The following is a 16,367-nucleotide window of genomic DNA, read 5'->3' as shown; positions in this document are numbered from 1 at the left end:
AACCGCCATTGTTCCCTCCCTCCCTTACGGCAATATTTCATTGAACAAAATATATTTTCAATTTTTCCTTTGTTGCGCATCTTTTACAGACAGTGACAGTGTGCATATTTGTTCCTTATAACTTAAGATATAGATATTCAATTGTACTTCATAGCTTGACATTTTACACAAAGTTATGATATTTAAGGAAGTAGAATTGTGTCCTTGTGTGGAATGTGTGTCAAAGGTCGTTGTCCTGTGGTGACCTGTATGAGTCATAACCCATAATGCCAAGTGTGCGTCCTGTGTGGCAAGGTGAGATATAAACCCTGTCCGGCTTCTAAGAAACTCCCAGGTACAGGTGAGCGACAGGTAGCCATTCTTTTCTCGGGAGGAGTCTGTTTGCGTTCTTGATCTTGATCTTGATGTGTACTCAAGGCTGGGACCGTGTTGTAGGCTTCTTGAATTTGAAACCTTCACGTGTTGTTCTTATCGTTGAGATCAGTTTAGGAATGTGATACTATAGGTCAAAAGCCCTTTAAGGTTGGCGCCTAAAAGGTCATATGTAAAAGCACAGTTTCCTTGTGACTAGCACGGAAAAGGTTCTATCTAATAGTATTTGGTAATGCTAGTAGTATCAGAAGAAGGGAATTTAGTGAGATTAATTAACATTTTTCTCTTATAATTAGGTATTTAGCAGGATCGGTGAACTGTACAAAGTTCATAGATCTCTCATATATGTTTCACTGGATTCTCCATTTTCATGAACTCTGTTGGTCTCTCACCTGTGTTTTTTAAAAGATTTTCAAACTTTTTAACCTTGAGAGGTATCTCACCAGCGTTTTGCAAGACTGAACATATACAGGTCTCTCACCTGTATATAAAAAGATTATAAACTCAATCTAGGTGTCTTACTAGGTCTCTCATATGTGTTTTTTTCAAAGATTATCGATGTTATTTGAATTTCGAAGGTATCTCGCCAGCGTTTTGCAGCACTCTGTACTTTGTGGGTCTCTCACTTGTGTTTATTTTGAGGGCATACTTCATGGGTCTCTCACCTGTGTTTTGCAGGTCCCTGGACGGTCGGCTGCAGGTGTCTCACAGAAAAGGTCTTCCACACGTGATCTACTGCCGGCTGTGGAGGTGGCCGGACTTGCAGAGCCATCATGAGCTGCGCGCGCTCGAGACCTGCGAGTATGCCTTCAGCCTGAAGCGGGAGGAAGTCTGCGTCAACCCCTACCACTATCAGAGAGTCGAAACTCCCGGTATGGAATGCGTACTGAATGTTTCTCCCAAGTTTCTGCCCCATACAAGGCCTGCTTGAATACTACAACTGTATTATGATTTGTACAACTACCAAAGGGTGAAAGCAACTTACGGTCCATGCATATGCTTAATTCATTCTTATCTATCAATCAAAAAGTTTATTGATAAAAATGGTTATCCATAAGGTTTATGCATGACTTGAACATTACTGTTGGCTTATCAGAGTTCTTCCTAGACTAAGTGCAGTTTAGAGTAGAGAGCCCCTACACTGATTTGTATCCCTATGCTGTGATTTGAGCCCCTACGTCATGTTTCAAACCAGCGTTCCCGCCAGGTTCTTGAAAGTATGCGTCCAAATATTTGGGAGGGGCGTAATGAGCGCCGGAGGCGCGAGACGAGCGCCGCAGGCGCTCGCATTCTAGGGGGGTCCGGGGGCATGCTCCCCCGGGAAAATTTGAATTTTCAAACCCTCTAGAACACAATTTCCTGCAATCTGAGAGGATAATCATGCACTTGAGATTGGACGTCGGTTGCCTCTTTTACTCCCATTTTCATCCTCTGCCAATTTTTTTCCGTCATTGAATAAAAAAATGTCTACCTCCTGCGATCGATGTTGCGCCCTCCCGCATCAAATACAGTAGTTTTCCGAGACGATAAAATAACGGCGCCATCACACTTTGTGTTTTTTTCTATTTTGCCCAATGATTTTACTCAAATTTTTCGAATCGGTGGGGTTTTACAAGGCCGTGCCGTCATTTTCTACGAGCGTGCGTTTGTTTCCTGCGACCTCAGGTAACCCCGTTTTCGGAGTGAAATCTTTCGTTGGATTTCTTTTTAAATAGACCAAGGACGTTATACATTACTCGAAGGAGGACGATCTGCTGCCTCTTTGCAGGGCTCGAAATACCACATGCATATGCAAGTTTGTGCATGTAAAATTGGTGTGGTGCAAGTAAGTTTGGACCAAACTTGCACCAGTGCAAGTTACTTTTATCCACTAATACCTGACTTTAGAAAAAGCTTACACACACCAAGAATATTGTCTGCCATTGAAAGGTAAAAGAAAACAACACTGAATAAAAAAAAAGCCTAAATTTGTTATTTCTAAACTTGGTTAGACATCCAGGTAAACAAAATTTGAAGATAATTCCATCTCTATAATGCTAATAATTCCTATGGTGTTGTCTTACCTTGATTTGCATATGAGTAAATACATTTTGCATACAATTTAGTGACTTTGATATGATCAACTGGATTTTCCAGTTATATGTGTTTGTATTGAGTTGTTCTAGCGATGGTTAAGAATAGTGATGGAAGTCACTCGAAGAGTCCAGAAGAAATCTATTGATCTTATCAAGTTAAGACATTGAATTGTCTTAAATTAAGCCTAAATTCACATTTGTTGTACAATTTGAAATCCAAAATAAAATACGCTTTGGAAAACAAATATCCAAACATGTGGTCTTTATGTATCCCCATATATTTGCAAATTTTCAGAAGAAGAATAAAGGGTTAACAGTTCACTATTTTGGGTTGTGCAAGTAAGTTTCTTTTGGTGCAAGTTACCTTTGGCTTAACTTGCACTGGTGCAAGTTGACTGAAAAATGTATTTCGAGCCCTGCTCTTTGGCAGTGATCAGTGCCGGTGTAGCCTTGAAGGAGTAGCCAGAAAGACGTCCCAGCGTGCTGGGCGCTGCGATCGACGATCCATCTGGGGAGGGGGGCGTGCCGCGCCATGTGCCACGGAGGCCAATGCTAGTGCACAACCGACTCGATCGACGCCTGACAACAATATTGCGGCCCCTTTTCTGCCGCAAATTTTGTCTTTTTGAAACAAAAGAAATTTTGTAAATAAGAAATAAAGTGTATAGTTTTGAATTCTTCACTTATTTACCGCGCACGTTTTTTAACTTGGATAAATGGGGAAACTTTAATAGTAAATTGTTAGCAGCTAGGGAAGACACACAAGTTGCCAGACGACACTGGCGGCTACCAACATCACGTGCGCTAATAGTCGGCAACTTTTTTTCCCGGTGACCAATGACAGAGTGTAACATTACATTTATCGAATGCTGATTGGTTATTAAGATGATTGGATTTGGACCTGGTGGCCAATCTGGACTGCATGGCGCCGGCGGCCTGTTGTCAAAAATACCGACTGCCAATCATCTGCCCACAGCGTGAGAACTTTTGTTGAGATGTGCAGCACTCGCGCAGAACAGTTTGTTCGTTCAATACTTGTATTGCCCACAAGTCTTTAACAAATACGTGAAAATGAGGACAAGTTAGTATTATGTTAATATCAGAATATAAAATCTGCATAAGATTTCTTCGAGTGTTAAAGAATGCTCACTGTCAGATGTATTTCACGGACTACAAAAAATTACATTGCGCAACGGACGGCTCAGACTGGCGCGTGGCAGGTTGTGTTGCACATGGATTCGCTAGTTGTAAAACGTGCCGCACTCCGCCCCATGCTCAGACTACTGGGATGACCGGAAAGTGAAGAATTTGAAGTATAAATTGTAAAGGTAGGATTCATTCTTATAAAGACAGATTTTTTAAAAAGATTCCAGATACATTTTGTACACTGGTGGTACAGGTCAGCCTTTCTTTCAGAATTTTTTATGGACGCATTCAGCTGAGCCGAGTGCGTCTTTCCAGAAAAATATGCGTCCAAAGACGTAAAGACGTATGCCTGGCGGGAACGCTGTTTCAAACAGTTAATTGGGCTTTTCTATTGTTTTGTAACAAAGGTAAAAAAAATTGCTTTATCATTATGTCGTAAATTTTGCCCTCAAAATGCAGAAAATAGTGTTTCTGGGGGTTTAAAACATTTGCGTAAACATTTTCAGGGGAGGATTCCCCCAGACCCCCAACATACTCACCCCTGTGCTGCTTGCCACATGGCTTCAACGAGGTAAAATGCCCTCTGTGCTGTGATAAATTGATTGTGAGAACCCAGTTTATTATCATGAATTGTTATACTGTGCAAGGGCTGGCCATGGCTACATTGTATGGAGACCGGAGAGGGTCCAATCCTTGTCCAAGAAGACCATCCCATTTTCAATCATGTGGCTACGTCAATTTCTTATGATTACTATTGAGAAATCTCATGAAATTGTGCTACCGGATGTGGCATTCTACTGTAATATGGGTCAAACATTGCCGCTGTGTAATAATTAAATGTTGTGAGTTTGAGGCTCTTCAAGCCAGCCTCCTGTCCAAAACGGTCACTTTTGTCCAGTCCCCCTTGTGACCGTCTTGGACAGGTTTGACTGTACTTCTTAAAATGATAATTGTTAGTACAGGCCCCATCCAGAGACAGAAATTGTCTTGTCAGGACAGCAAAAAAATGACTGTAAAATGCATTTAAATTCATGGGGATTTAATTTCCTGGTAGCCGAAGAAAAGCCTTTTGACGGTGGGTTTAAGTTCGCAGTATCACCATGCACTGTAGTCTCTTACTGCCATGAAGAAATGTTTGCGGTGGTTTTAAATTCGCGGTGAAGCGGCCACTGCGAATATTAAACCACCGCAAAAGTTTCTGCATTTACAGTATCCTCTTTGTCCAAAAAGTCTGACCTCCATTACAGGAAATTGTATTTTAGTAAGCTTTACAATATAGGTTTGGCAATGAAATCAAGCAATATGGGCTTCCAAACAATAAGTGGGACGGAGAAAAAGATATAGAAAAATATTTTATAACAAAAAGAATTTCAAGCCTTGCTTATTTGTTTCGAACTGCATGCAACAAAATTGCTCAATTTGCTATATGTACAAAAAAAGGATTAGCAGTTTTTTTCCATGTTCTGCAGTACAATTGAACCTTAATCCATCTTAAGCCTACTTAATCCTTTTCTTGGTAATGAGTACAGCTGATTTAACAGTAATTTGTAATCTGGAGAGTAGGCGGAACATATCCTTTGTGTGGAAGGCCCCAAAAGAAGGTATCTTGGACCATGGAAAGAACATTTTTATTGTAGAATGGTGTCTTGTCTGTAACTCCAATAGTATTGAGACTATACTAAGTGTTAGGTTAAGGTTTGCTATATGTCTTTGTGTTTCTAGTTGTACTAAAATGATTTGTAGATGAGTTTTTGTTGCCAGAAATATGAATTAAACAGGTCAGAAAAGACCAAGCTAGAATGGTATGTTTTTCCCTCTTTTTTGTTGTCCAATTCAAGAATCTTAATTTTTGATGTCTAAGATAAAGTAAGAATATACTGCTGTTCTGTTAAGATTTTTACAAGAGATCGAATGACAGTACTTAGTCTTGAGTCAGGTGACAGTTCCTTGTATTTTGTTTCCTATATAGATTATAATTACAATAGGGGATGCCCCCTACTAGTGTTAACAAAGGCATTTGGTTAGTCAGTCAAGAGTTTTCTGGTGTAAATGTAGTAGTGTGATGTTTTTGGAAGTCTAGTGTTCTTTGTGCTGATTTCTTCTGTATAGATCTCTGTAGATGTGTTAGAAGAAGGGTCTTAGATAGATATGGTATTTTTCCAGTTAGGAAAATTGTGGGTTGTGTGGCGTAACTGCATGGTGTTTGGCCCAGAATCCAGAGGTCCTGGGTTCAAATCCTGTTAATAATAGTGTTATGCTACCGATTTTGTGCCCTTGGGAAAGGCACTGAATAAGACTTTCCTCACTCCACCCAGGTGTAAAAATGGGTACATGAATTTGGTTGGGGAGATCAAATGGGAATCCTCACGTACACAAAGTGGATAATAACACACTACCCTTACATCCTTAAAGGAAGGCCATCGACTTAAGCCTATTAAGGTAGTTGTATGGAGGCAAATTTGTATTGGGTTAGGTTTTGCTTGCAATGAACTCATTGTCAGTTTTCTCTTGAATTACCAAATTTGAAATCAAGGTTTTTATCATTTTTCTTGCACATCATACAAGAAGAATACTTCAACAGTTTCATTGTCAAACAATGGCTTGATTAAATAGAATTATTATCATACCAAAACAAGTCATATATTATAGTCTAGCCACAACTGAAAAAAATCATGTGTATTATGACATCAGTTTTAGATCATGATCAACAGATTTGATTAGATAATGTAATTTTCCAAACTAAAAGTGGGCAACCTAAAATGACTTTGAGCTACCTACATTGTACTTTGATTCCCAAGGTTGCACACTGGATAACTTGTGAGATAAAAAACAACATTAATTTTGATTCAAACATTCAGCAGGTTTTACAGATAAGGTTGTGAAGTGGTTTTGGTAAGGTGCTAAATCCTAACACGTTTTTTTTTCTAGCATTACCTACATGTACACTTCTTAAAAAAATTGTGGGCAACCTAAAAATTACTGAGTAACCTACTTTCATTTGCTGGTTGCACATCAGAAAAAAAGATAACTGAAAAAGAAGCAAATTTGATTGAAACATCTAGCAGCTAAGGGTGTGAAGTGGTTTTTCGGTAAGGCGCTTTCCTGACACCGTGTACCTTTTTTCCAGCGTTACCTCCAGTTCTGGTGCCCCGAAACCCCCTGGGAGACCTCCTGGCAGAACTAGCCTTGGATGGCAGCTATCCGGCGCCAGGTGTAACGAAATCTCTTGCCTTTCTTAGCTAAGGTGGACCTCTCGAACCATAGGGCCCTTCCCGGTGGTATACAGGAAAACCCCTTAAACCCCCTCGCAACATGCATGTGTCACTGTAACTTGAGAGGGGTGTAGCTGGGATCCGTGTAACCTGATAGCCTATATCTTAATCATGGTGTAAAATCTGGTAGTATCTTTCTACTCTGTAGAAAATTACAAAACCTTTTATTTATGTTATCTAACACTAGAAAGAATCTGACAAACCAAATTTTCGGCTTATTAGTTAAAGACTATTAGAATTTCATTGTATCTATAGGAGACGATTTCTTGGCCCTTTTTAACGCCTTAGCAAAAAAATCGTAATAGTAGATTAAAAATTAAAAAAAAAACGCACAGTAAAAACCTGACACCCCTTTCACGTTACGTCGATACGTGTCCATGTGTTTTGGAGTGCGAACGCGGAACGATGGTATCTACAGTTTGTAATTTTGGATGTTTTTTTTTCTTCGTTTTTTAGTACTTCCGCCAGTCCTGGTACCTAGGAACCCGCCAGGGGAGATGCCAGCAGAGCTCCCGCCACTGGACGATTATCTGAACTCCGTACCAGAGAACACCAGCTACCCGCAGGACGTCCCCACACAGAACTACTCTCTACCAGGTACGGGGGATTCTTTGTCCTCCATAAAAATAGAGGTTTAGGTTTTAGTGTGTCTGTCTGTGTGTGTGTCAGTTTGTGTTTCCGGATATTTGTGGTCTGCATAACTCAATAACCTGTAGATGGATTAAAATGATATTTGGTATGAAGGTAGGGGCTGGGCCCCCTAGCGGCTTGCTCTGAAACTGCAGGGGTATTCTTGTTTGTTTATAGCTTCAAGATCTAGTTTGAGCTTGTAATTTGTGCACACTGCAAAGAAGGAGTATTACGCTGTAGGGCAGTTATAAGGGCTATATGATACAGATACAGATACAAAAGCTGGAGTGTTATGCTGTAGGGCAGTTATACTGGCCATACAGATACAGATACAGAAGCTGGTGTGTTACGAAGAAGGGCAGTTATATCAGCTATACACATATAGAAGCTGGTGTGTTATGCTGAAGGGCAGTTATACTAGCTATACAGATACAGATACAGAAGCTGGTGTGTTACGTAGAAGGGCAGTTATACCGGCTATACAGATACAGAAGCTGGTGTGTTGCGCTGAAGGGCAGTTATACTGGCTATACAGATACAGATACAGAAGCTGGGATGTTACGCCAAAGGGTAGTTATACCGGCTATACAGATATAGATATAGAAGCTGGAGTGTTGCACCGAAGGGCGGTTATACTAGCTATACAGATACAGATATAGAAGCTGGAGTGTTACACTGAAGGACGGTTATACCGGCTATACAGATACAGATACAGATACAAAAGCTGGAGTGTTACGCTGAAAGGCAGTTATACCGGCTATACAGATACAGATCCAATAGCTGGAGTGTTATGCTGTAGGGCAGTTATACTAGCTATATATGTATAGATACAGATACAGAAGCTGGTGTGTTACACTGAAGGGCAGTTATACCAGCAATACAGATACAGGATCTTGTGTGTTACACTGAAGGAGGGTTGTACCCATTATACAAAATGAGATACAGGTACAAGAAAAAGAAAAGGTTAGGGCAGAGGTTTTTTCCCCGGGAAAATAGTTGTTTATAGTTTTATATCTTCAGGACTCTCTAATTTTGTGGATGAACATCATAAAAACATAGTTTTAGATTATATGGCTCCAGAAGATTGCATAGACCTGTTTACCTGTTTAAGAATTACTAAATAGCTTTGATTTCATTTGATAGTCCTTCTTACTTGATCTAGAATTCTTTGTTACAACTTTAGTGCATAAAACATTAGCTTAGGTGTACACTTTTGCTGTACCTGAATTAGGAAATTGCATTGGGCTCAGGTGTGTGTTTTGCTTAAGGTTGGGTTTACCTGCTGCTCTTCTAATAACCTCTGAAATTAATTGCAAGATTACAAGAAATATACATATTAAATTTCGAGACTACTAAGAATGAAAATGAGTTTTTAAAGATGTTCAATTGAACCTCCTTGGTGTCACCAAATAGATAATTTAGCGGGTTATAATATAGCATAGAAAGATTTAATATGTTACTGAGGATAAGCCAGATTTTTCGAGAACAATGCAGTTTCATCCCGAATAAAACAATGTCACATGCATAACACAAACTTTTCCTATGGCTGATGAAAAGTTATGAGCTCACAGCTGTCCCCAGCCAATCAGAATTCCCCAAACACGTCATGTGACTTGTCACATAACATCCCCATCCAATCAGAACAAAGGTTGGGCTAAGAGTGACAGGTGTGTAAGCCAATGAGAGAGAGAGAATGGTGCCACCTGTTGCACAAGGCAAGTGCGTACCTTGGGTTTGTTCACTTTTTCTAAGAAATGGAACCATACCGGGCGTACTTAGAGGAGTCTTCAATCTTTGGTATGTCGCTTTTGGTTTTCTTTGATTTTAGCTGGAGCGGGGGCAAAAAATGTTCATATTGGTAGAACGCTTCCTTGCAATTTAGAGTATGGTAAAATGCAGTAGGTGTAGATCTGGGGAGAATGAGATTGGCAAAAAACTAGCAAATTTTGTTGAATGTACAAAAAATTCTCTAAGATTAAAAATAGAATAGGTAGGGCTAAGATTGTAGATTATTCCCTTACTTGGGGAAAGCCTTGTTGGCAGTGTACCAGTTATGAGTGTCTTTCAGCATAGGTGGTGTAGAATACCAATAGAGCTGCTTTAGACATTTTCTATCAATGATATCACTAAAGATATTTTATTGGAATACAGAAATTGATAGGAGATTTAGATCTTTATAATTTCTTAAGAGAAAAATTGTCATTTAGATAGTAGAATTGAATTTTGCACACCTTTTTGAGAAAAGATTCTAAAAGAAATTTTGCATCAGAGTCTTTGTATTTTGTAAAAACATAAGTTAAATCACTGCATTTTGTTACTATCTGTAAAAGGTAAACAATTTAAACTATTTCTTTCTATTATAAGAGGCATTTTTGAATGCAGAAATTGTGGCAATTGTTTCTGTTAAGAAAAATCAATTCGACAATACTTGGTCTTGCATATACTTACATATTCTTAAATGGTAATTTTTCTGCTATGGCTTAGTCTTAATTTCGTCTCGCTAGAGATCCAATTTGGGGCGAAATAATTCATCGCCGGATACCTTACACTGTGTGTCCAGTTCATTTGTCTGGTAAACAAAGAAAAATGGCTGGACAAAAATCAAGCTTCGACGTCTGTGCCCCTTATTATTGTCGTACGAACCAGACGTAGAATTAAATTTTCGGACTGCCTCCGCAAGAAAGGAGGTTTCGGTATGTTTGATTTGCTCGCGTGCACGCGCAGGTAATTACATGTATATAAACATGTAACCAACTTATCACAAACCTCAATTTTGTATTAGGGCCCCTCAATGTTTATTAATGAGCAAATATGTTTATCAATGATTTTAAAAGAACAAACACTACACGTAGGAAGCCTTTGTCTTTATTGTAGCACTTCACCAAAAGGTGATATAAACATTTTAGTAAGTACCCTGGGAATTGATTGAAACTATTATATGGTATGTTAAGTTGTGTTTTGAGTTAAACTAAAGTGTTGATTCTTAAGTTGTAGCTACATGTACAAATGTGATTTATGTGAAATATTAGCTTTCCTGAAAAAATCTTGCAGGACGCGTACTTACTCTTTATAAAATATGATAAAATATTGAGTATGAAGCATATTATATTATTAATATAAGCACTGAACCTATTATGTGGGATGTAAGTTGTGATAATGAATTTAGTGTTGTAGTCATTTTGTCTAACTCCAAGCGAGTCTTCATGAAATATGAGCTTACCATAAGTTAGTCTTAGACAATTGCAAGATGGAATGTCATGTTGTAATCCTGTGCAAATGTTAGGGTGTAAAGTGACTACATTTCATGTTTCCGAGAAATCAGACTACCCGTAGATTCGCACGTGCACGCCGTTACGCAGTCAGTATCAAGGTTATACTCTCAGTTTACTGTACTTCAACAGGGTTAATTCTTTTTTTTTATGGCTGGAAATACCCACTTGTAATTTGTAGAAATTATATGCAACATATATCACTAACACTAGTAACAGTCACTCAAAAAACTGGATATGATATTGGAAATGGTCACACATTTCATATACTGATATAGCATACTTAGTGACTGTGTTTTGTTTAAGTTAGTGACACTCTCTTGATCAGCAACACAAACAAATATTAGTTGAAGACAAATAAAAGATAGAAATGTTAAGACAAATAAAAGATAGAAATGTTCAAACCAAAAATAAAGCAAAGTCAGAAATGTTAGCTTGAAAGTTATTCGTATTGGTAGAAGTCATTCTGAAAGAAAGTTGAACTGTAATTTCCAACAGAAAATTAAACCTACGCATTCATTTATTGTTGGAAATATTGCAGTTTTATGTTGTTCCAGAAATATTGTTGACATGGCAAGGCAGGGAAAAAAATGCGAGTATTTTCCGAGTTAGCAGAAATAATACAGACTCGGCAAATTATGAATCAGACATTTCTGAAACAAATTAAGTATTCCAAGCCCTCTTGGATAAATGCTGCAGGTTTACAAAATAAAGTAGTCTTGTCGAAATTCGTCTTGCAATTTTGCCTGTCCAGACCAATTTCAGGGCATTATTATTCATATTTATTGGAGCATGTTGACAAAAAAAATATGTTAAAAAGAATATGCATATCTATGACTTCATATTGAATGCAGGAATGCCTTGGAAAATGTCCTATCGGTCTTTACACTTCTGTAAGCAAAATGGGCTTTTGAAGTTGACAAGGAAAAAAAGTCGCCTTTGAGATTGTTTCAAGTGATATAGCACATGTAAGACAGCTTTAAACAAAGGTTAAAAGTTAAGGTAAGATGTGCAAAGGTTAGGTGTGACAGGTCGTGTGGTATCTGGTATGGTACGATCAGATGCTACGTACGGCGCTGCTTTCCCGTATAATTGGTGTTACGCTGAAGGCGTTAATATCACTCGTACAATACAGAATACAGAAGCAAGTGCGTCATGCCAAAGAGGAGTTATATCAGTTGTTCAATACAGATACAGAAGCTGGTGTGTTACTCCAAAGGGCTTTTGTAGCAGTTTTGCAATTCTGATATCTAAACTCAAATGTGTTATGCTGAAGGGCGGTTGTAGCGGTTGTATCCCTAAATTCTGATATCTAAACTCAAATGTGTTAAGCTGATGGGCGGTTGTAGCGGTTGCATCCCTAAATTCTGATATCTAGACTCAAATGTGTTATGCTGAAGGGCGGTTGTAGCGGTTGCATCCCTAAATTCTGATATCTAAACTCAAATGTGTTAAGCTGAAGGGCGGTTGTAGCGGTTGCATCCCTAAATTCTGATATCTAGACTTAAATGTGTTATGCTGAAGGGCGGTTGTAGCGGTTGCATCCCTAAATTCTGATATCTAAACTCAAATGTGTTAAGCTGAAGGGCGGTTGTAGCGGTTGCATCCCTAAATTCTGATATCTAGACTCAAATGTGTTATGCTGAAGGGCGGTTGTAGCGGTTGCATCCCTAAATTATGATATCTAAACTCAAATGTGTTAAGCTGAAGGGTGGTTGTAGCGGTTGCATCCCTAAATTCTGATATCTAAACTCAAATGTGTTATGCAGAAGGGCGGTTGTAACGGTTGTACAATTCTGATATCTGAACTCAAATGTGTTATGCTGAAGGGCGGTTGTACAATTCTGATACAGAAACTGGTGTGTTTTGTAGAAGGGCTAATAAATTAATGGTTCACTGTTTAGAAAATAAAGTTCCAGATAATGTTTTGACAGACAGTGTCTGTGCCTTATGATAATGAGTCTGTAGCAATTATGTTTAGTGCAGGCTGAGCCCATTTTCTTCAAGGTAAAGGTAGTTTTTTGAACCATTGTTAAGGTCTTGTATATTTTTGCTGGGAGTCTTCTGAGAATAGAATTCAATCTGTTCAACTGCAGATGTGTCTTAAGGATCAGTGCCAAGATTTCACTTAAGGTGAAAGTAGGGTTTTGAACCTACTTAAGGACATGTATGTGTTTACTGTGAGAGTTTTGCTGAGAATGGAAGTCATTGAGCCGCATAAGTCTACGTAAAGGTAGTTTTTTGAACCATTGTTAAGGTCTTGTATATTTTTTGCTGGGAGGGTTATGCTTTCCTTCTGAGAATAGAATTCAATCTGTTTAACTGCACACGTGTCTTCAAGACCTGCCAAGATTTCACTTAAGGTGAAAGTAGGGTTTTGAACCTACTTATAAGGACATGTATGTTTTTACTGGGAGAATTTTGCTGAGAATGGAAGTCATTGAGCCGCATAAGTCTGATGATCTAGGGGTCTAGATGCACTTGAGGTTGTACGTTGACGTCAGAAGTTCACTTTAGTCTGCTCATATTTCTGAGAAATCTAGTGTAGGCAGACATGTAAGCATAGCTGGTCGTACTAACTAGGATCCAACGTTGACAAGGCCTAGGAAAAAAAATGTTGTGTTTCCTGTTTCAGCCCTGAAAAAATTAGGGTCGGTAGGTAGGGATTATCTTTTTTTTTTCTTGTATTCTTTTTTAGGCTGGCCAAAACTCTTGTGATACATATTTCAATACAGTTGAACAAAGTAAACTGAAATGCATGCCGACACATGTCTTTTAATGTCAAACTTTAATTTTGTGCGCGATAGATACATTTATCCTTCATTAGACAGGACAAGCATTGTTTTACTTCAATAGGAAGCTGGCTGAATGAACATTCTAAGTGGAAGCTATGTGACTCCACTGCCAACCCCCCAAAAAAGTCTAGGGTCGGCAGTTTTTTTAGGGTAGGTAGGGAAACAGGAAACACAACATTTTTTTTCCTAGGCCCAATGTACTGTACAATGCAAAGTTCTTCGACCTCACTCAGAAAATAAAATGTTGTGTTTAGTGTTTCCCAACCTACACTAGAAAAGCCTGCCGATCCTAGAAAAACCTGCCGACCCTAGACTTTTTTCGGGGTGGGCAGTCACATATAGTTGCCAGACAAAATCTCGATTCATTCTGCTTCGAATTCCTATTCAAGTAAAAAAAAACTGCTTGTCATATCTAATGAACGATAAATGTATCCACAGATTTGTAACCATTATGCATATATAGAATTAAAGTTTGACATTGAAAATATAAGTGTCAGTTTGCAGTTCACTTTTATTTTGTTGTTGATATCGTATAACTAGGGAAGAAAAAGAAGTTGGTATATTCCTTGTTTGATTTACTAAAATTTTGTTTTCCATGCCACACAGTTATGATAACTTTATTCTTGGTGACAAACATTTTCAAAAGTCAGATTTCATGATTCGAAAATACTAAATCTAAGTGAGCCTGTATTGGATTGGTCTGAGGACCTACATATTTGTACTTTGTATGATTGTATTGAAAAAACAGTCTGTCCAAAAACTGTGCCATATAGTCTCTAGTCTAGGTCATTAGGCCATTTTCTTCAACCCATATTGAACTCGATACTTCGGGGTTATACCTAATCACTTGTACAGCCTGAAGTGAAGAACATTGAATTTTAAAAGCAAATATAATTGTTTAAAGAGCCAGTCAACAAGGTTGAGCTACATTGTACTTTGTGTACCCTACGCTGTGATTTGGGCGGCTATACATGTTTCAACAAGCATAGTGGGAGTTTATTTATTTCTGTGGTTTTCTAAAGGCAAAAAGAAATGTTTGCTAAATATTTCTTGAAATTTGGACTTCAAAATTGAGGAAATAGTCCTTGTAGGATATGAATTTTAACATGCTCAATTAGAGGATGCCCCCAGACCCTCCTTCTATACTTTGCCATCCTAAAATGCTTTGTGTATGAAAGTTTAAGTTTACTTTATATCACAATTTTATTTTTACCTTGATTTGAAGTCATAACTTTTGCTATAATAGGTCAATGTTATAAATATGTATAACTCAGCCGATAGCTCAGTATTCCCTGAAAACACTGAATATTTAAAAAAAAAAATGAATTTGTCAAAAGACATCCATTTCAAATTGTTGATTGAATGTGTTGATGATTCACAGTTTTTGATATAGACATGTGTTAGTCATATTTTTCTTTATTTACAGATATTTCAGATAGTTACTGTTGGCTTACACATGTAGGTACTTTGTTTTTAGTGTAAAATTATAACGTAGGTTAGGTTAACCTTATTGCTTGTTTTGACATGTGCTTTTCTCAAAACGTGTTTTAGTCAGAAAGCATGTTGCACTAGGAGCTAATGGAAAACACATTATTTATCAGCTCAATGTAGAGTAGCTACTTCCGTTTGTATCCATTGTTATATTACTTGTAGTAATTTGGTCCTCCCTCACATGGCAATTTGAAGATGGCACTTGGGCCACGTGAGAGATAAAACGGAACTGTTTAAATCACTGCCTATTTTAATGTATAGCTATTTTTGATGATGACTACAATCATTTTGTATTGGTTCTCAAAATTTTTTCCAAACTTGATTATTTATTAATACAAAAACATTGCTGCATTTTATGATGTAGTTGTTTCTAATGTTAGGCATTTGATTGTGAGTTCTTGTTGCAAATCGATATGTTAAAGATAACAGTCATAGTCCACAAATAAAGTGAAACTGCCTATAGATTCACCTACAGTTTTATTGTATAATTGAAGACTAACCTAGAAAAACGTTTGACTGTTGTATAGTCTTATAGAACTTCTGAGTTGTGTCAAGGCCAGGGGATAAATAGCCTCTGAGCAGCTGAACCATCATATTTTCTTTTTACCTCAGTGAGAAAGGTATTATTTTTAGTGTGTCTCTCTGTGTGTGTACGTACATTGTATCTGTATGTGAATAGCTGGTATGACTGCCCTTGGGCGTAACGCACCAACTTGATTGTGTTTCTGACATACTGTAAATGCAGAAATGTTCCCGGTGGATTAATGTTCGCGGTTTTCGCGGTGACCAGTTCACCGCGAACTTAAAACCACCGCGAAGATTTTTCTATAATGGTATTAGACTGCAGTCAAGTGTGTTACCGCGAAATTAAATCCACCGCGAAAAGTCCTTTTTCCCGCTTCCGCGAAATTAAATCCCCGCAAACTTAAATGCATTTACAGTACTTACATTGTACTCTAGAACCTGTTGCTGGATTGTGGTGATATTGTGATGTAAATTTGGAAGCGTACATGTATACAGGTCTCCTAGTGGCTTTCCATCGATCTGCTGTAGAAATTATGGTTTGAATATCTTCTGTTGTAGACATGGTAATATGGTCTTCATTTTTCAAATCCTTGCAGAGACAATGTTAAGGTAAATTTTGTGCCTCCTAGTGGCTTTCCTTGGTATTGCAGTGTTCTAGACTTTTTACATGAATATTACAGAAAAAGTGGGATCCTTTGTCTTTCATTGTCTCTGAAAAGAAGTCAAACTCAAGAAGTTATGTTCTAGAGTCAGCCCTTAGAGTAGAGTAGTCACTTTGTATACTTACCAGTC

At 38.1% G+C, this 16,367-nt stretch overlaps 1 protein-coding gene across 1 annotated transcript in view; it reads left to right on the top strand.

Annotated features, from left to right (window-relative positions):
- The window catches only part of LOC118411260 (mothers against decapentaplegic homolog 3-like), a gene marked incomplete in the record, with an annotated part of 30,337 nt that overhangs the window by 5,827 nt on the left and 8,143 nt on the right, over positions 1-16,367 (top strand). The window contains 3 exon segments of the mRNA XM_035813425.1: positions 1,051-1,244; positions 6,721-6,804; positions 7,322-7,462. Coding sequence (XP_035669318.1) covers positions 1,051-1,244; positions 6,721-6,804; positions 7,322-7,462 — 419 coding nt within the window.

This window comes from Branchiostoma floridae, chromosome 3 (assembly GCF_000003815.2).
Source record: "Branchiostoma floridae strain S238N-H82 chromosome 3, Bfl_VNyyK, whole genome shotgun sequence".
Taxonomy (NCBI): Eukaryota; Metazoa; Chordata; class Leptocardii; order Amphioxiformes; family Branchiostomatidae; genus Branchiostoma; species Branchiostoma floridae.
This window is presented reverse-complemented; position numbering and strand designations above follow the sequence as displayed.